The sequence below is a fragment of the Eretmochelys imbricata genome, chromosome 19 (assembly GCF_965152235.1).
Source record: "Eretmochelys imbricata isolate rEreImb1 chromosome 19, rEreImb1.hap1, whole genome shotgun sequence".
NCBI lineage: Eukaryota > Metazoa > Chordata > Testudines > Cheloniidae > Eretmochelys > Eretmochelys imbricata.
This window is the reverse complement of record NC_135590.1, coordinates 2,143,400-2,164,616: the sequence shown is the minus strand read 5'-3', so window position 1 is coordinate 2,164,616 and position 21,217 is coordinate 2,143,400. Positions and strand designations below refer to the sequence as shown.

The 21,217-nt window shown below is 45.1% G+C and overlaps 1 protein-coding gene across 1 annotated transcript in view; it reads right to left on the bottom strand.

The window, feature by feature from the left end:
* Nucleotides 1-7,399: 7,399 nt before the first annotated feature.
* The window catches only part of GRIK3 (glutamate ionotropic receptor kainate type subunit 3), a 237,285-nt gene continuing 223,467 nt past the window's right edge, over nucleotides 7,400-21,217 (bottom strand). The window contains exons 14-16 of the mRNA XM_077837713.1: nucleotides 9,244-9,466; nucleotides 8,749-8,999; nucleotides 7,400-7,594 (exon numbers count right to left, since the gene is read on the bottom strand). Coding sequence (XP_077693839.1) covers nucleotides 7,400-7,594; nucleotides 8,749-8,999; nucleotides 9,244-9,466 — 669 coding nt within the window. The remainder of the gene's footprint in view (nucleotides 7,595-8,748; nucleotides 9,000-9,243; nucleotides 9,467-21,217) is intronic.

The window sequence follows — 21,217 nt, the reverse complement described above, 5'->3', positions numbered from 1 at the left end:
GCATCCGTTCATAATGAAAAGCACAACTTCAGCCTGCGTGCTATGTAATATAGGGAGCAAATGTTTATAGGCAGTGCCTTGTGAAGCATCAGGACTTTATTACCTACCCTGCATAGAACTTTCTCTAAGGAAGGGGGGTTAGACCAGGTAAGTCCCATCACCAGTTCATGTCTCAGCAAACGTAGGGCAAATGTGGGAGTCTTTCCATTGACTTCAGTGGGTTTTGGAATCAGGCCCAGATGCCCAGTTCTCCAGGCTTTTCATCAGAGCACAAACCCCTTTGATAACATGAAGAAGAATCATAAGGAACGTCCATGGGCTGAATTCAAGCTTTTTATGGTGGCTGCTGCTTCTTTCTTCCAGAGTCCAAAGCACTGTGCTCTGTGCTTAGCAAATACTGACATAAAAGTGCAGCGCAGCAGAGCCAGTTGGGAAACACTAAATATTTTCTATGAAGAACTTCCAAAGAAATACAATTTTTTTCCTCTTTTGAGGAAACTTTTTGCTGATTTCCCCCCCCCCCCCCCCGATTATTAACAAAACAAAAACTGTAGAAAAAAAATCATGGCTTTCAGTTTCCCTTCTCCCAACCCCCTTCTTTTCCTCACTGGAAAATGGAGAGAAAAAGGAGAGAGAGAAAAGTGTTGATTTTGGGGTTTTCATTGAAAAAATTCAGAAAAATATGGCTGAAACGAAAATGTGCCAGTGAAATTTTCATTTCAGGGTAAAAAAGCCATTTTTCAACCCCCCCCCCCCCCCTTTTTTTTTTTTTTTTTTTTTGAGGAAAATATTTTGACCAGCTCAACTCTGCATCCCCAACCTGCCCTCATGTGGCCTGTGCATCAGTGGAGAAGGCCTGGGTGGTTTCCCAGCTGGCACGAAATGACAACTCTCCTTATTGATGGGGACACTGAACTGGAGAAGTTGCCAGGCGTCTCTTCTTGTGCTGTGGATTTTACCCTTTGGGGTAAAAGCTCGGCTTGGAGTGGGTTTTGGTTCTGTTGTGTGATATTTTTATTTGTTTGTTACAAGGTTTTTAACGGGGGCGGGGGGGAGAAAAGAGGAGGGAGAACTATCTGTCTAGAAGGGGAATCAATTAGGGAAGTCATTAAACAATGTAGTTGCTCTTAAGACACAGGTTCCAGCAAGGCTAAAGAGGCACCTTTAATACAAACGGGCACAAACTGTTTTTTCCTAGAAATTATTTTTTATTTAAAATTTAAAACCATATTACCTCATACAGCAAACTGTGCACTTTGATATATCACAGTGTCTTAAAAAGGAAAATAATCAGAATTTTTTTTTCTTTTTTTCCTGGAAATTTTATTTACATCAGCCTAGAATGATCAGCAAGTAACACAGTTACTATGAAACCAAAATTGTTACAAAATGTTTACAAAAAACTATATTCATAGAAATTCTGCATGTCCACAAAGGAAAATCCCCTGAATGTCACAGAGACCAGTTTTTTGAGAAACATGTCAAAGAAAATTATAGACAGCAAAGGGCATTCTACAACAATGCTCAGAAATCCATATCCTCCAGGCAGACTGGCTTTAACTGGCAAGGCACAGCCCTAACTTTCCAGAGCAAGGGAGCTGTGATTAAACCAAACAACGTGTTGAGTATGTTTCAACCTGGTCTCTCTCACAGCAGGATGGCACATAGCACATGGCTCAACTTTGTGAGATCACGAATGCTGCATAATGACTTCCAGTGCTGGCATTCAGCTGCCAGAACTGCACTGATGTCTACTAGAGGGAGAAATACTGGGGCCCAGACCTGGCAGAAACCTCTACCATGGAAACATACGATAACGTTTCTGACCCAACCCCCTTCCCCTCCACACACACCTCTGAGAGAACAATAGCTATCTTGAAACATATTCCCACCCCCCTTTGCATATTCTGTCTGTTGGCGTATATGTAGGCTGAGTGTTGGGTGCTGGAAATTTACACTAGAAATTAGCCCCCCCAAAATTGAAAAAATGACCCAACTTTTACCACAGTGAGAGTTTGAAAGATTTGTAACCATGGAAAAACCCCAAACCAACCCATCCTTGTGTTACTTCATTGGTCTTACAAGAGACTAAGAAGGAGACATTGAATACTGTAAGAGTGACAGTGAACTGAAACCGCAGCATTTTATACCAACGTTTTTTTCCATGCCTCCCCCCCCCCCCCAAAATGTGTGTGATTGATTTATATGCAGTGGAAGTTAATTACTTTGTGACATTTATTTAAGAAACATGTATGTGGTGTGTGTGACAAAATGATTTGCAAAGTATTTTTAGTTTGAATTAAATTTTCTACCCATCCCAAAGTTTCCTTTCAAATGTATGTTTAGCTCCTAGTTCACCACTTCTCCACAATCAGAGATTGCATGGTGCACACTTTACCTTTGCTAGCCAGTCCAAAGGCCTGATGCACCGCCAAGGATTAGTGGAGGCAAGGGGATAGAGTCTGATCCCGGTTATACCAATGCAAAGGCAGCGTAGTTCGAAAGCAACTTTAGTCAGATTTATACCAGTATAACAGAGATCAGAAACTGTACTGCCCCATCCCTAAATTTTGGTTGAAATGAACCAATCTAACTGGGGGGACCCCTCCCCCCAAATAAAGGCAATGGGCCAGATCCTCAGCTGGTGTAAATTGGTGCTGTTCTTTGAAGCCAATGGAGTGAAGTTGGTTTACACTGGCTGGGAATCTGGACCAATAGACGTAGCTCAACGAAGGGAATGGGATTAATCAGTAACAATGAGGTGCAGCCAGGACATTCAGGAGCCTGAAATTGCAAGCTGCTAAAGAGAATGAGCAGAGCAGGGTTTGTACGGCCCCCTGGGACAAGAGTGGTCACTATCCAGGCTCCACAAACTGCCTCCAGCCATACCCGAGATCCCTTTCTGTTGGGGTGGGGCAAGGAGGGCAGAATGGCAGGAGACATAGAGACCTCTCACCCTTCCACTCTTCCTGTGGCTTTTGTAGATCATTGCCAGATGGCATTAGAAAAATATGATGGCATTCTGGTAATATATACAGATAGTATTTAAAAACCTTTGTATGTGTATCATATACTTTTAACAATATATACTTTTAGGCATGTGCACGTCTGTCTCTCTCTCTCTATATATATATGAATGAGAGCAGAGCTTACGGGATGGTAGTTGCAGTGAGACACTGATTGCACAGATGTGGGTGGTTATGAAAGATCTGCACCGCAAGGAAACCTATTCGGCATCTCAGTAAAGGCCCAGGAGAATCTGCGTTAGAGGCGGGGAACAGCCCATGAGGAGATGAGGCCTGAACTGCTGCTGCTTGTGGACTATACGAGAGATGTTGCCCCCACCTTTTAACAGTTACAGATTCACTCATCCTCCTGGCTCTGAGCTACCCACATTCCCCTCTGTGCATTCCACAGTCCCTTTGCTATTTACACCGCTGGGTCCATACGCCTCCCTGGCCTCTGCTGGGTACACACGCCAGCACCTTTAGGACTCCTTGTGGTTCTGCTGTCCATTCTGTCACTAACCTGTACACCTGTCTGTGTCTGGCTTCTGGCTATTTCCTCTCCATTCCAACAGGATTTTCTCCATATTCAGCAGCAAGCAGCTGTTCTGTAGGGCTGAAAGTTTTCATACTCAGGATTTTAAACATTTAGAAGCATGAAATGGGCTATTCTTTCACGGACAGTTTACTGTAATTGTGGAGATAGAGAAAAAGTTAATCTGCAAGGATTTTTCTTGCTGGTCGCAAACAGTGGTAATTCCACATGGTCGTCTGTAAATTTGGGACAACGGTGACAGAAACTCACTCGTCACATTGTTTGTGACAAGTAAATGGTGTTGGTTAAATTTTATTCTTTAAAATAATTTTCTAAGGAGTGAAATGGATGATACTTTGTATAGTCTTGTTACTACTCACCCTGTTGGAGCATTTAAAGGGGGGGCCCTTTTTTTTTTTTTTTTTTTTTAAGTCCAGCAGGGTTTTGACTTTGCTTTTACCTTCCCCTTGATTGTGAAATCTATTTCTAAGAGCTTGGAAAGCCCAGAAGAAAAGTGTAAAAATGGCCTGTCTGAAATGCCCCCAGATGTGCAAAGAGATGGAGAAGGAAAATAATTAGTTTTGGGGGAGGGAGGTATTTTTTCCACCCCACTTTCTGCTCTTCGTACATTTCTTCATTTATTGCTGTTTTAGTGACAGAGATGGTGTTGCTGTTGGGATCCAACCCCTTTGGATCAAACACTGAATTTGAAGTCAGCCAGGTTTTTGGAAGTCAAACAAAAGCGGTCTAAATTCAGCTTGAGTGAGGCTAGGAATGGAGACAGGTATGAGGTGGCAGGGCAAAACATGGCTAAGTCACCTACCTTGTCACAATTAAACGGAGTTGCTTTCTGTGAGTGAGCAATCAGATTGGTGCCTATTGCTCTTGGGATGGTGCTCTCCCTCTGAAGGAGGCTGGCACAAAGCCTACACACCACACTTACGTCCCACTTCAATCCCGTTCTGCCTGGTTTGAGGGCCGAAGAGGGATTTAAGTGGGCCATGGCCCACTGCACTAGGGTGAATTTCACCCTTGGTCACCCAACTCTGAGGAGTCTGACACACACAGAGAGTTTCACCTCTAACTTGTCATGGCATCTATGAAAAGAAAAGGTGAGAATAGTGGCAAATTCTCTGCCAAATGGCTAATTTTTATCAGGATCATATGCAAGAAAAGCTACCATTTTATTTCAGGATAAAACATTGTCTTTTTTCATTGTGTGAAGAAACCAAACCAAAGTACGCGCTCTGGTGAAAAACAGCCACAGTTCTCCCTGGAGCAAATGTGCTAATTCGGCCCAAATACCACCACCCTAAAAACTAAAACTGAACAAAGTAAAGAAAGAGGAGGGTCAAAAATGCTAGTGTGTCTTAGACTGCAACTGCAAATGGATTTGTTTCTTTGGGGTCAGGCGAAATCTCTAAAAATGTTTCTAAATAAGAACATGAAAAATTGGATTAGTTTAGCAGCTGACTCCTGCTGTAGCCATAAAACCTTCCTAAATTCACACTATGTAGGGTGAGATTTACCCCGTGAAGAGACCAAGCACAAGGCATTACTTAAAGCCCCACTAAAGCCCTCAAAATAGGACTTAAGTGGTATATAAGCTTCGTGTTGGCCCTGTATGTGGGAGGGAACATCAGCCTTGAGGATTAGCCTCTGTTCTGATGGGAGAGAATGGAAGGTGCAGGGAGTCCCTATGGCAGATTTCTAGCGATGCTACATTAAAAGAGGAAGTTGAGCATCATTTTCCTTCACACTAAATCCTCCCCATAATCGGGCAGCGTCAAATCCCTGAACTGATTTTTTCAGCACATTCCCCACAACGTTTTAGAAAAGCATCTCTGCACGTTGCAGCCTATCGCTGGTTCTGCACAAGGCCAGGAAGGAAATGAGCCAGTGGCATGTCACATTGAACACTGTTATGTGATGCTCTGAGGGGGCAGAATGCAAAAAAACCAAAACCAAAAAAACAAACCCTACTCAAAGATTACCTCTAAATCAGCTCACGCGTCTTTGGTAATTCTGACTGAATGCATCTGCAGGACCAGCCTTGTGGGACAAGCAACCTGGGTAGCTGCTGAAAATCCGAGCGCCATTCATGGAGAATGTTTTAAATGGGAGTTTCTTGTTTGTTTGGTGGGTTTTTGGTAGCGTAAAATGGCAATGCATTTGTTGTAGGACACTGAGTGCACTGGGAGAGCAACAGTGAAATGTTCTGGCTCATCCAGGGTGCTGTTTGACTCAAGACTGGTCCTGTCTATTTGGACCAAGATCTTTGCAAGTCTGCGATGTCCCACAAACCCCCAAATTAAACATTAATTTTAAACTAAACAAACAACCCGGCTCTCCCTGCCTGTCAGGAATATGAAACCAATGCAGCCATAATTTACTGCCATCAAACTTGCTGGAGTTAGTAACATTTGGTGTGTCTACACTGCAATGTTAGCCCAGGGTTTGAACTCAGGCTTCAAGCCTAACCCCTTTAAGTCTACGCACAAATCGCACTAACCCAGGACTTGGATCCAGGGTCCCAGGACCGCATGGAAGTGGAGGGTCCAAGCCTGAGTCAAGCCAAGACCCAAGGTCCAAGCCCTATTGCTCTGCAGTGTAGATGCGGCCCCACTGGACTCGTGCTCTGGGAGTCTGCCAGAAATATCCCACAATCCCATAGGCAGACTTTCTTTGTCCTCTGGAGAGTCAAGTTTTCCCAAACTGCACCATGAACAAATGGCTAGAGAGGCCGCATTTTTGGCGGGCTCTAGGAGGCCTGGCATATGGGTGGTTGGACTCGATCCACATAATGCAGTGTAGATGCTGGAGTCCCAGGTTGGGACCCAGGGTTCAACAATTCCTAACCTGGGGTTACAAATGAGTGTAGACACTCAAGCCCTAGGTTAACAAACTTGAATTCTATTAATCCTGGGCTTTTCATTGCAGAGTAGACTTACCCATTAGCTTCCCAGAAACAGCTCCCTCACTTTCCCTTCGTGTTAATGCTGAAGTCTAGATTTTTCTAAGGGGAATGTGACCTTCCCACAGGCTGTGAAGGAGCTAGTGACCTGAAGATCACAATCCCGCCCTGGCATTGCAGGGGGAATTGGCACAGGAGGATTTTGTTCATTGTTTTCAGATGGCAGCAGTTTCTGGTGCACTATCCTAATCCTATGCCCTGTGTCTGGGAGTCCATTAAAGATCATTTGCCCCTTCTTAGCCGCTGTCTGACTCCGATGTATTTCCACACGCCTTTTTGCATCACACGCACACGTGGACTTCCCGCTCTCAACGACAAGAAGCCAGCACAGCATTGAGGTAAAAGGTCATGGTGGACTGCTTCGAGAGAAGGCAGCAGCTTTGACAATTGTTTTATTTATTTATATTTGTTCCCCTTCCCAGTCATTCTATCCTAAATGTGCTGTGTACGTCAGTTCGGAATAGATGCTCAGGTGGACTGTCATTCAATCCACATCTGTACTGTACTCACAAAATGTTTCTTTTTATTGCCATGCTAAAGGAAGCCTGGGGTTTCGGGGGGCTCCTCGTTATCCACTGAGGGTCAGTCCGGCTTGATTCTTGCTTGCCTCCATGTGTGTTCAATATGTAAACATCAGACTCCTGGATGTGTGGTGTGTTTGGACTCCATGAGGCCTATAGGATCTAAGCCTTTTTAAAAAAATAAAACCAGGTTACAGTCCATGCTTTGAAGTTTCCGTTCCTGTTCTGGCGACCGATGGAGTTGTGTTAAAGGCCTTGTTCTTGAAACTGAACCAAACTAGGATTTTTATCCCTTCCTCCCTAATGGAGAGAGCATCCGATCCCGCCTCCAGCAAGTCCCTCCCTCCACCCCAATCCCAGTTCCCTATGGAAACACGGGCGTCAGCCCAGTATTGCACGTCATGCTGTCCTTCCCTGGTAGCCGTCTGTCGTTGAACGTGTGCATGTTGATCACGGCGTCCGTCTTCACCATGATGGGTGGCTGGGCTTTGTGTTTGACCCTCCGCTGGCAGGTGAGTGACAACCGGATCTCGTCGGCCATGGTGCTGCAGAAGGAGCGCTGGGGAAGAGTGGAAGCAAAGGGTTTTGTTATTCCTAGGAAGGTGTTTCGAGAACTGTCTGCACAGAGGGCCAGCATGCTTCCTATGTACCACTCTGCACAGGGCTGTGGAGGCCATTGGTGGGCCCCTATGCACACGGGTGAGATTTCCCCATCAGTCTATTGAGACTGGCTAAAGACAAAGCATAGGTTACTGTAAGAAATTGCAGGGGCGTTCCCTGTTCCCTGGGAGTAGGAATGCTGTGGCATGCTGAGTGTCACAGGACTGCTGCGGCCTGACCTGGGCTGGCTCGTTTACTGGTTTTTGCTTATGCCAACTTATTTCAGTCTCTGGTTATAGAAGTTACTCGTACACACAATTATTATGTTCTGCGTAACATCGCTGTATACGCAGCACAAGGTAAAAAGTATGAGGGGCATAAACCCTCTTCCATCAGGGGCAAATGGCAACCATGAGAGGTGGGCCTGGCCACACTTTCTGTTAAGATTCCATTTAGAAATAGCGTATAAAGGGTTAACTAATGAGGAATAGTGCATGGAATACTATGCCAGTTCCCTGGTTTTGCCAAGACAATTGCCATAGCATGGCAGGACAAGGTTTAGTGGCTCCTTTACTGCTCGTGGAGTTGCCACTCGCCAAGCCCGTTTTGGTGACCGGGTGTCTTGTTTCCCTGGGAGATGCATATTGCATTGGCTACAGGGCTGCTCCCTGCAAGTCACTGGCCTTCTCTTTTCCCCCTGTTTTCTGTCCACCTTCTTCAGCACCAGGCCCTACCTCGCCCAAGGCAGGTACAGTCCATCATCCCCTCCCTGGAGGCAACATCCTTCCAGATGGGGGATTTGGTTAGGACATCCAAGCCATACAGTATAGGGAGAAGAGCTGTGAGTCCCACCCTATGGCATCTTCGTTTTATCCCTGCTCTGGGCTGCCAGGGCTTTTCCCCAGTTGGTGAGGCTGAGCGGCGCTCAGGGCTCTGACACAGCCAGGGTCCTCTTGACCATGCAGCAAGTAGCACTGCTACCAGTCTTCCAGCTCTCCGAGCTGTGTGCGCCCTGAGCACGACTCCCAGACTCCTGCGAGAGGCCAAACCTGGGACCTGAGCTAGGCTCCAAGGCCTGCAGGGCGGGGGCCAGGAGACCGACGGTGCCGATACCTGCTCGCGCTCCGCTGTTTTGCGCAGCTTGTAGACAAACTCAATCATCGCCACGAATACCGACAGCACCAAGCCTGCTGCTAGGACAATGAAAATCCCACCGATGTTCTGTATCCCCAAAGCGCTGGCCTCTTTGCTCTCCTCCTCAGGGCAGCCGTTCCCTCGCCACCATTTCTCTTTCATTATATGCAGCTTGTCTTCCTCTTGGAGCTGGAGAATCGCAATGGTGATCTTATCCCGGTACGGTGAACCTGCGGGGGAGGGAGAGCGGATGCAGTTACACACGCAGCGGGGAAGGAAGACAAAAGCCACCAAGTGCAGGCAGCGTGTCTGTGTAAGCAGGGCTGTGCATCTCCCTGTTCACCCAGCAGATACTCCTGGGTGTTTTCTTCAGAAATACATGGCTGGGAGCGATTAGCTCAATGCCAGCTGTTGTGTTTATGCTAAGCAGCCTTTCTCTGGGCCGTGTACACAAACTGCACCATGGTCACTTACCCATGGGAGTTCCAATCCCATAGCCTTTGGAGTCCATCAGCCCTCCAATCTGGGTCAGGTTGCAGTTCCTTTGTGTGATATATTCAATAGTGGTGGACTCCATTAGGAGGGCGTATTCTGCAGTGAGGGCTCTCTGGATTCCTTCCTCGTTATTTTTAACGAGTGCTGATGGCTTGCTGCTCATGAACGCCCACATCTTTTCGAAGGTGGAAATTTTGGATTTCTGGAACAACAATAACAAGTCGTCCCACCCCCCCAGAAGTGAATTAGCCTTTTATTCCTTTGCTGCTAAACGATGTCTGGAAAATTCCAAATTGTGACAAGGATACCAATAAAGTTAAAGCCACAGGAGAGAACCAAAATGTACAAGAATGTCAGTGGCGGATTCGGGAAAGCTCATTGGTTAATGTTGGCATCCTTCTCATTAAAGGAAAACCAGAGTGACTTTGAGGCTGTCTGACACACCAGAGGTAATCACAACTATTACTAACAACAATGATGCTTTGCACTTAATTAGTGACTGCACAATAACTGGAGATCCTCAGATGAAAAATGCTGTTAACAACCGTTGGCCCCATGAGTGCCCCCAATGCCTCTTTTACCAAATGTGTAAACTGAGGCACAGAGGAGCTAAGTAGTTTTCCCACGTCCTAACTATCAGTATCCTGACCGACAATAACACTACAGGAACTCCCTCGCATTATTTCCCATTTGTACTGAGGTAGCGCCTGGGAGCCCCAGTCACAGACCACGACCCCGTTGTGCCAGGTGCTGCACCAAACACAACAACAAAGATCAGAGGAGCAGCCGTGTTAGTCTGTATCCGCAAAAAGAAAAGGAGGACTTGTGGCACCTTAGAGAGCATAAGCTTTCGTGAATGCATCCGATGAAGTGAGCTGCAGCTCATGAAAGCTCATGCTCAAATAAATTGGTTAGTCTCTAAGGTGCCACTAGTCCTCCTTTTCTTACAACAACAAATAGAGCATCCTTGCCCCAAAGAGCTTCCAATCGAAGTAGAAAAATGTATTTGTACATTTGAACAATGCACAATCACACTTTGCTTTGATGCCTTGCAAAAGTTGCTATTATGATGGACTCCCAATATGTCTGTCAAATTATTCTGAATAATAACAGCCACCTGAATTCTGCTTATCCCTTTATCTTTCTACCCAATGACCGAGGAGAAAGAGGGTTTCAGAGAATGTGTTTCACTCTCTCCAACTTTCAAGCACCGCAGGTCATCTGTGTCCCTTCTGAGAGATGTTTCCCCGTCAAACAGGCTTTACGGTTTTACATAAACAGATGCACAGAGACAGTAGAGAAGCATCAGCTATATTTTGCTGGTGCTAAGAAACTGGGACTTTTTTTTTTTTCCCTATTGGCAGACTTCCCATTGGAATGGGGACTACACGTTTTCTGGACTGGCACATGATGTGACCTTTAGTCTTCATTTGCTCATTCAAAAATCGGTTAGGATGGGAAGAAGCAATTTTGTTTTCTTTATAACATGATCCCAACTGGCTTAAGATCGCCTTTTGAAGTGTCTTTTACGTGTGCGGTAACAAAAATTGGTGAAGCGTAGGCACTGGCTTCGGAAGGTTCCACAGAAACAGATGCGCGTACAAGTGCCCTTAAACCAGTTGGTCGGTTAATCTTCGTTTCATGGCCAGGTACTCCATGGAAGGAGTAAATTGCAGCCACGAGTGTGTATTTAAAAGGCACCCGTTTCTTCCATGAATGATGAGACCTCACTCAGGGATGTCCGAGTTCACCCCTTTGTATGCTTAGTGCAGGCACAAATTAGCCCAATACAGCAAACAGCCACCTTGCCAAAAGCTTTAGCAAAAGAAATAGAAATATATGACATGGCAAAGCCATATGGGCAGGCCCTTCGCTTCAGAACTATTGCAGGAAGTGTACTGTGATAAGTAGAACTGGAGAAAGAGGGTCTGGGTCAGGTTTCAGGATTGGATGTAGTCTGGTGGGGTCCCAAGCCGCTCAGAAATGCGAGCTGAACCAGGTTTCTACCAAACAAACTAGGGCCTCGGCATATAACACTTGTCTCTTTGCATGTGCATTACAGATCTATTTCCTACAACTCTGGGCTAAGGGAAATTATTCCCCCTTTGGGAATGGGTCACCGAGGACTGTAGCTCTTTTAATAATGGAAAGGATGGGAGGAAACTCCCACGCTCTCCAAAGTGAGAGCTCTTTTGAAGAGGCATGTAAGGGGGCAGTGCTTGCTCAGTCTTGTCATTTATTTTTTCCATGACAAACAGTTGGAGAATCTCTCTCCTCAATCTCCCTTCCCATATGTTTGCACAAGATAGCAGCATGCATCATCCAGGCAGATACCATCAGCTGAGCAAGAAGGAGCGGATTTGGAGAACATATCACAGGCTCGGTCTGTTTCTTTGATGAAATTTACCATGTGTTGGAGAGGATGAGGATGGAGGGTGTCAAAAAATTCTGTCCTCACACTGGATGTGACAGGAATATAAATGTGTCAAGCAGAGAGAGCATGAAACAAGTCCACAGCACTGTTTAAGCCATACCTGGCTTTTTTGTGCTTCTGGCTCCCAGTTGCACGGGATGCATGAGATGGCCCAGTACTCTGGGATTGAGACGAAAACGTTGTGCTCGCGGTGTCTGAGCTTTCTCTCACTATACATGTAATCTAAATTCTTCCATTTATGAGGCCCATCCCCTACGCTTAGGCAAGGCAGCAGACGTGGGTCTCAGGAAGAGATGCACAGAAGGGAAGGAGGTGGTGGCCATGCAATACGTTCTGAAGTGAAGGGCCTGCCCATGTGGCTTTGGCAGGTCATATAGTTCCATTTCTTTTGCTACACCATTTGGCAAGGTGGCTGTTTGAGGCGTGGGGTCACTGAGTGCCGCCACTAGGCATACAAAGGGGTGAACTTGGACACCCCTGTGTGAGGGCTCATCATTCACGGAATAAATGGCTGCCTTTTAAATACACACTCGTGTCTGCAATTTATTCCTTGCACTGAGTACCTGGCCATGAAATGAAGATTAACCAACCCCCTGTTTTAAGAGGATTCGTATGTGCCCCAGAGCCACGTTCCTCCTATCGTAGGTACCTCTATGGGCCACATTGCTGTAGGATCTGAGTACTTCACAGCTTTTGATGTACTCATCCCCCCAGCACCTGTGCGAGGAAGGGAAATACCTGTCCTGAGGGAGCCGAGGCATAGAAAGTCTAAATGACACACGGATTCCATGGCAGAGGGGGAATTGAACACCCGTCTCCTATGCCCCAGGCTCGCACCCTAACCCATACGTACTCTCCAGCAAAAGCTGTCCTTTGAGCAATCCTGTTGCAATGGGCCAGATCCTTAACTAATATCGCTCACCCTAGGATTCAGTGGTGGTATGGCCATTTACACCAGCTGAGGATCGGACCCATGCCTTGAAGTAGATTTGGGGCAGCTATTGGACCTCAAAAAAAAAACAGCAGGAAATTTAGGCCACTGAAGACTATTAAAAGCGGCAAAGAATGCATCCGACAAAGAGGGTATTCACCCACGAAAGCTCATGCTCCAGTATGTCTGTTAGTCTATAAGATGCCACAGGACTCTGCCGCTTTTACGGATCCAGACTAACACGGCTACCCCTCTGAAAGAAGACTATTAAATATCTATACATTGCAATGCATAAGTGAGGTGAATAACATGCTTTCCTGCCCGACGACGACTTGTTTAACACTTGCATAGTTCACATCAGAGACCTTTGAGTCCACGAGCATTCCCTTTCTCTCTCTCTCTCTCTCTCTGCATTTACTGCTGCCTGGGTGCTGACACAGAGCTCTTTAACAACATCAGTGTTCTCCCAGTTTAAAGCACAGAGAGAAGTAAACTGGCAAAAAATCAATCGGCTGCATTTAGGGACGCTAATAGACTAGCATGAGGCAATGTAGCTCTTTAGGCAACTTAAATTACATGCGACAAGACTCTTTCCTACAGAGAAGGCACTTTTCTCCTCTCGCCTCCTAAAATCACTCCCTTTGACTGACTGAGAAAATGTAATAGTAGTTTGAAAGGCTAGGGCAGCCCATTTCCCCCCCACCCATCCCCGTCACATGATCTCATTTAGTGCAGGGGGGAATGGGTGCTAGAGCAGCAGGGTATCTCCCGGCTCTTCACTCTGCATCCTGAAGTGTGAACCTGGGTCAATGGCAAATGCTCCCTTCTCTTTAGATCCCACTTTGATGAATTTCAGAGGAGCAGCCGTGTTAGTCTGTATCCGCAAAATAAAAGGAGGACTTGTGGCACCTTAGAGACTAACCAATTTATTTTAGCACAAGCTTTTGTGAGCTACAGCTTGCTTCATCAGATGCATTCAGTGGAAAATACAGTGGGGAGATTTTATATACACAGAGAACATGAAATGATGGGTGTTACCATACACACTGTAAGGAGAGTGATCAGGTAAGGTGAGCTATTACCAGCAGGAGAGAAAAAAACCCCTTTTGTAGTGATCATCAAGGTGGGCTATTTCCAGCAGTTGACAAGAATGTGTGTCAAGAATGTGTGAGGAACAGTTGGTGAGGGGGGAAGGAAATAAACATGGGGAAATAGTTTTAGTTTGTGTAATGACCCATCCACTCCCAGTCTTTATTCAAGCCTAATGTAATGGTGTCCAGTTTGCAAATTAATTCCAATTCAGCAGTCTCTTGTTAGAGTCTGTTTTTGAAGTTTTTTTGTTGAAGAATTGCGACTTTTAGGTCTGTAATCGAGTGACCAGAGAGATTGAAGTGTTCTCCGACTGTTTTTTGAATGTTATAGTTCTTGACGTCTGATTTGTGTCCATTTATTCTTTTACGTAGAGACTGTCTGGTTTGGCCACTTTGCAACAGCTACTTACAGTCACTCATGCATGTGTAATGAACCAACAGAATTAAAGACCCAGCAACACTTGCTGAGCCACTTAAGAGAGCAAATGTGGCAATATGATCCCCCAGACAGAGGCATAGCTTGAAATACATGAACACAAGCTACTTCTGCCTCTTCTGCTTTCCTCCAATCCATGCTTTCAGCGACCTCACAATGTCTCAAGGCCAAAATGCCACTAGTCACATTGTCCTTATCATCACGAGGGTAAAAGGTGTGTTCTTACTCATGTTAGCTAACACCAGGTAACTAAGAGGAGGTAAAAAGCTGGTGAAAACAAGGCAGAGTTTAATATAAGGTCCAGCTACCTTGTACAATATTATCTTTTTTCTAATTAAAAGGGAAAAAAAACAAATCTGTCCATCTCTAACTAGCTAGTTGCTTGCTTGAACCTGTCCGATCACAGATATGGGCCAATGTAAAAGGGAAAAAATATGGGCACTGGACTGTAAAAAGTCAGTGCAAACTGCAAGTGGTACCCACTGCCGCTCTACTGGTATGCAGTTGACAGAGGCAGCTAGCATCATTGCAGATGGGGAGGTGTGCCACCTTGGCCTTCTATTGAAAAGCACCAAGTTCCTGTGAAGACGGTACTCCCTCATCCTGCAAGGCTGCAGGAATTGTAAAGGTCCAGAGAAAAACTTTCAGGGGCTCATGCTCTTAATCCTCCCTCCCTGTGACTGAAAAGTCTCCATTCACGCTGTCATAAATATAAAGGGAAGGGTAAACACCTTTAAAATCCCTCCTAGCCAGAGGAAAAACCCTTTCACCCGTAAAGGGTTAAGAAGCTAAGATAACCTCGCTGGCACCTGACCAAAATGACCAATGAGGAGACAAGATACTTTCAAAAGCTGGAGGGGGCGAGAAACAAAGGCTCTCTCTGTTTGTGTGATGCTTTTGCCGGGGACAGAACAGGAATGGAGTCTTAGAACTTAGTAAGTAATCTAGCTAGATATGAGTTAGATTCTGTTTTCTTTAAATGGCTGAGAAAATAAGCTGTGCTGAATGGAATGTAGTTTCCTGTTTTTGTGTCTTTTTGTAACTTAAGGTTTTGCCTAGAGGGATTCTCTATGTTTTGAATCTAATTACCCTGTAAGGTATTTCCCATCCTGATTTTACAGGGGTGATTCTTTTTACTTTTTCTTCTATTAAAATTCTTCTTGTAAGAAACTGAATGCTTTTTCGTTGTTCTTAAGATCCAAGGGTTTGGGTCTGTGTTCACCTATGCAAATTGCTGAGGATTTTTATCAAGCCTTCCCCAGGAAAGGAGGTGTAGGGTTTGGGAGGATTTTGGGGGAAAAGACGTTTCCAAGCGGGCTCTTTCCCGGTTATATATCTGTTAGACATTTGGTGGTAGCAGTGATAAAGTATAAGGGCAAAAGGTAAAATAGTTTGTACCTTGGGGAAGTTTTAACCTAAGCTGGTAAAAATAAGCTTAGCAGGTTTTCATGCAGGTCCCCCATCTGTACCCTAGAGTTCAGAGTGGGGAAAGAACCTTGACATGGTGGCAAAGGTGGGATTTTAAAGGTGTTTACCCTTTCCTTTATATTTATGACACGTCAAAGAAAAGTGCTCCAGGTCAGGTTAGATTGTGATTAGAAGCAAATTAACTTCCACTTAAATTGTTCTATTGCCTCAGAAAGTGTATTCTTGGTCATCAAAGAGTTCCTGGACATGCACAATAATTGCCTGGTATGAAACTGACTGTCAGTAAAGAAAGAAGTTAATTGTGCCTGCTTCAGAGGTAACTGGATATTTGTCACTTACTGATTTAAAGGCTAAATGATTATTATAAAAAAAAATTATTGGGATTCATCAACTATGCTAAACGGACGTCTGTAACACAGTGGTTGGATGTTAGTAACATTCTTACTAATGAATTGCCATTTAATTTTAATAGGGTATTGTGTTCAAATTAATGGAAGTGTCTGAATACAGAGTCAATCTGAAGTGATGTCCATCTGCTATCTTGATATTCAGTCACACTGGTAACACGTTCCATCTGGGCAGGTGGGAATAATGGAAGATTTCTGACACCTGATGTAGCCCCAAACTCCCCCAAATCAGACCTGTTGCAAAAGGTCAGTGAAGAAAAACTGGGGCAAAGCAATTTCAGGGGCCCCTTCGCCCCCTTCCCTGTCTCAGACCTCAGACATTCTTGTGGGGGCCCCTGTGGGGCCTGGGGCAGATTGCCCCAATTGTGCCCCCCCCCCCCCCCCCCCCCCCCGGGCGGCTCTGTGCTCAGTTGCTCTGGAGTAGTAAGAGCTGATCTTAAATGACCTGGCTGCGAACTGCTGGGGAACACTGGATTGTCAGAAGTGCTGACTAGAAAGGCAGGGATCGCCTATGGTATCTCTAGGTAAAGAAAGACATTGGCCAGACCACCCCAAATGTAGCTCTACTTAAATCAGTGCAGCTACATCGATTTACACCAGAGGGATAAACGGATGTGGCTGTTTCTCAGTCTAACCTTACCTTGTGTTCTGAACCAAATGTACTTGCAAAAAAGCTAAACAAGCACACTGAACGTAGAAAATGCTGTGAACAGTGCAAATGACTCTGACTCTGTTCTTTACAGTCACAGCTCAGGAGCTGCCTGTAATAACCGGTGTTTCAAGACCAGTCACTCAAATAAATTAATGGAACAGTGTAGGAGAGCCAAAATAAAAGTGCCTTGCCAGACACATATGCTTTTTTATCAGTAAAATTGGCAAGAAAGTCTCTTTCAGGCTTATGCTTTTCAATTCCAGACCATACAAAGAAATAAATTGATTTTCACAAACTGAAGATACTTCATCTTGAGAATTTAACATTTCTGTACAAGGAAATATATATGAATGCTGCAAAAGGCACATTATAACCAGCATTTTTGTTCTGAGAGAGATAGCATCCTTCTTAACACAGTATTTCTGGTATTTTCTATAATGGAAACGAGATACAGCTCCTAAATTAATTGATCTCTTCCTGGAACCCTCGTCTTCCAGCTTATCTGACCTGCATTCCCTGGCAGTAAATGGCTTCTCATAAGCTCTTTCCACAACGATGAAGTGAGCAAAACTCTCTCTTTGCCGTGCATAGGCGGCAGCTAGCCAGGTTGGCAACAGAGCAAGGCCACGGTTAGGCCTGACTGATCTGAGCCAAAGGGACGTCTTTCCAGTGGGCTTTCGATCAAGCCCAGCAAAAGCCATGCCCTGCATTTTTCAAGCTATTTAGGCTTTGCTGTACTCAGCATCGACTCAAGTGCCTAAATCCCTTTTGGAGATATGAGATTTAGGCTCTTCACTCAATTAGATGTTACGATGCTGAATGTAGCAACATCTAAAAACCTTTCCAGGTCTGGGCTGATGTCCCCCTGCCTACAGATAGGGACATCAGGTGGCAGGTGGGGAGTCTTCTCAGGTAACTGTGGCAGGAGGCTTTTGCCTTCCTTTTCTTTATGCTTCCATTTTCTCCACAAATGACAGCACCTTGATCATGTTTCAGAGTAGCAGCCGTGTTAGTCTGTATCCGCAAAAAGAAAAGGAGGACTTGTGGCACCTTAGAGACTAATAAATTTATTTGAGCATAAGCTTTCGTGAGCTACAGCTCACTTCATCGGACACATTCAGTGGAAAATACAGTGGGGAGATTTATATACTCAGAGAACATGAAACAATGGGTGTTACCATACACACTGTAAGAAAAGTGATCACTTAAGATGAGCTAATACCAGCAGGAGAGCCGGGCGGGGGGAGAAAACCTTTTGTAGCTTCCCTTGCAGCAGCAGATGTTCCTGTCCTGGCCCTCATCAGCAATTATCTATGACATTCCTACAGGCTAGAGAAGCTGCAAACCAAAGTGACATATTGTGTCTTCATAATGCAGTTAGCAAACGATGCTGCTAGCCTTAGCAAACGAGGCAGCAGAGAAGCTGGGAATACAGATTCCCAGGCTGAGCGGGAGGGAACTTTTAGAGCTGATCATGGAGAAGGGGAGGGGTGATAATCTCATAGGGGAATCCCCTATCAATCAATCCTGGGGCATTTTTCTGCAGCGAGCCAGATGCGATGTCTGCTTCCCTTCAAGGCTGGTATGCCCTAAAATAGACATCAGACGCTGCACTTCTCTGTTTGTCCACAAGATGATCTGTATCACGTAACCCGGGTGCATTTGGTCACCAATTGCCCAGGGCCTTTGTTCCGCAGGACCCTGTGTCTCGAGAATGGCTGCCACAGCATCATCCCCAATGAACAGAATGAAGAGCGGGTGTCTTTGCAAACACTGGGGCAGATCCCCAGCTGGTGTACCCAGGCATAGCTGTACTAAGTCATGGCGAGGGGCTGCTGAATTACGCCAGCCACGGGTCTGGGTCAGAGTTTGGGGTGGGAGCATCTGGATGCCAATTAAGGAAACTGAGCCACATTTCTCTCTCCAGGGAGGACAAACGCACAGCATCCCACAAGAGCATTTCGGCTGCTCCAGCAAACAAAGCCCGTGTTGGGAAGGGGGCAGCCCCGAGAATTCACCTCTTCCCAGTCGTAACACAGAGAAATAAAATATACTGTGGAACACGAACAGACTCTGCCAGATGCGAGAGAGGAACCAAAGTATGGGTGGGATGGAGATGGCTAAGAAGCTACAAAGATACTGCACACACACACCACACACACGCGCACGTTCTTTTATTTCCACATAGAAATCTCATTACAAAGAATATTTAAAATGCAACACTGAAAGTGAACCTCCTCCTAATGGCTCCTCTAAGCTTTTATTGCCTATGAAGGTAACACAATATGTCTGATCATGCTGAAGAGGAGCCTACTTACGCAGACTCCACTGCGAAAAGCAGACTGACACTGAGTTTGAAATGCTCTGCAATGTTTGTACCGAAAAAAAAAAAAAAATCCCATTTCCTTAGGAAGGCGCACCCGCTGCCCGTCAAACTAAGCATGGGCTTTGGAGAGCGTAACTTCTGGCCACCATTGTCATAGCCAACAGCGGGCGGTGAATCTGCAGGGAAATGCTCTGCTCTTTCTTCTTGTTAAAATTCAGAGCACCAGCTCCCTTTAATGAGTCTTGGCTATTAAACTGCTGACTGGCTAATCTAAATGCTATTATATTACACCCATTCAGCGTTTTACAGTATTCCAGGCACAACCTGGCTTCTAAGATGTGAACTGTTTTGGTCCATATATTTCCAGCTGAATTGAAATGATAGGAAGGTATAAAGGGGTTGGGGAAAGGTACATTTCTCAGTACGGTTAGCCTGCTAACCAGATCAGAAAAGCAGCCACATTTTCACCATCCAAACAATGAAAGTCTCCATTTCTCTGAATCCTGGCATCTCCCTTCTGGCAGGGAATTCATAGCTTACTCACACAGCGCACTCACGCTTTACCTTACATTTAATGTTAATAGTGAGAAAGTGCATTGAGATCCTTGGATGGAAATCTTTAAACCAGGGCAAAATATAATAATGATAATATTTGTCACTCCCTCTTCGAGGCTATAATTCTGTGCTTGGCTATATAAGAACAATCACAACTCTGGTTCTTTGCCACATGGTTTAATCGGCAGTTGCACAGTATTAAAAACACCTACACCAGGGCAATCCACGCAAATGGTCTGTTATGTGATCGGAACCAGCTGGAGCACTCGACTGGGACTGAGGAGACCTGGTTTAAATTCCCAACTCAGCTATGGACTTTCTATATGAACTTGGGCAAGTCATTTCACCTGCGCTGGGCCTCAGGTCCCCCTACTGTGAAAACGGCGATAGGATTTCCCCACCTGACAGGGGTGTTGTGAGGATAACATTCATTAATGAGGGCAAGGTATTCAAATACGATAGTAATGGGAGTTGGTAAGCATCAGTGTGATCCCAGTGTAATGATGCTGGATTGGAACCTCCTTTTACACTGGCCACCAGACAGACAGTCATCAGAGCTAACAACTTTCCCTTTCTAAGCTCTGATGTGCTTTGGTGTATCAGGGTCTAACATACCCACCTGGTTGGGACTGTTACCCAACCAGGATAACAGGGTAAAAGCCTGCACTCTCCAGTCTCAATCTCTTCCTTGCAAGGGAATATTAAAAATTCATCCTCAAAACATAAAAACCCAGGTCATGTTCGCAAAGGAGGCTAATTCCTAGATAAATTCCTCCCCATTCCCACTCTCCTTTATCTTCTCCTTCTCTCTCATTTTTAACACATACTTTTACAACCCAATTGTGGTTTCAAAGGCTTTCTTAAATCTCTTAATTAATTTTCATCTTCTAAGCAGCAGTAAAATGCGACAGCTCTTTGCATGTTCTCTGCTGTGTCGGACAACTTCTAAAATTAATTTCCGTTTAAATGGACGGAATTCATGTAATTTGCCTTCCATGACATGACTGCAATGTATTCGCGGCATTGGACTGCATGGACTTTCATAGGTGTGGCCTAAAAGCCTTAACATGGACTTGCCAAGAGACAAAGCAGGCATCAGATTCCTTTTCTCTGGTTTGTTTTCCGTTTTGGTTTATTGTTTTGTTTTCTTCCCCTTTCCTTTGCCATGGATCTTTTTCTCCAAGGCACTTAGTGCTTGATAAAAGGTTAACATAGGTTGGAGGTATGTCACAGTAGCTAGTTACTCTCTGATTCCTGTCAGATGCTACTGTTCTATTATTTCCTGAATTAAGATACCTGTTGGGTTCCTGTTTCTTTAATGACAGGTTTCAGAGTAACAGCCGAGTTAGTCTGTATTCGCAAAAAGAAAAGGAGTCCTTGTGGCACCTTAGAGACTAACCAATTTATTTGAGCATAAGCTTTCGTGAGCTACAGCACACTTCATCGGATGCATACCGTGGAAACTGCAGAAGACATTATATACACACAGAGACCATGAAACAATACCTCCTCCCACCCCGCTGTCCTGCTGGTAATAGCTTATCTAAAGTGATCATCAAGTTGGGCCGTTTCCAGCACAAATCAAGGTTTTCTCACCCCCATACACACACAAACTCACTCTCCTGCTGGTAATAGCTTATCTAAAGTGATCATCAAGTTGGGCCATTTCCAGCACAAATCCAGGTTTTCTCAC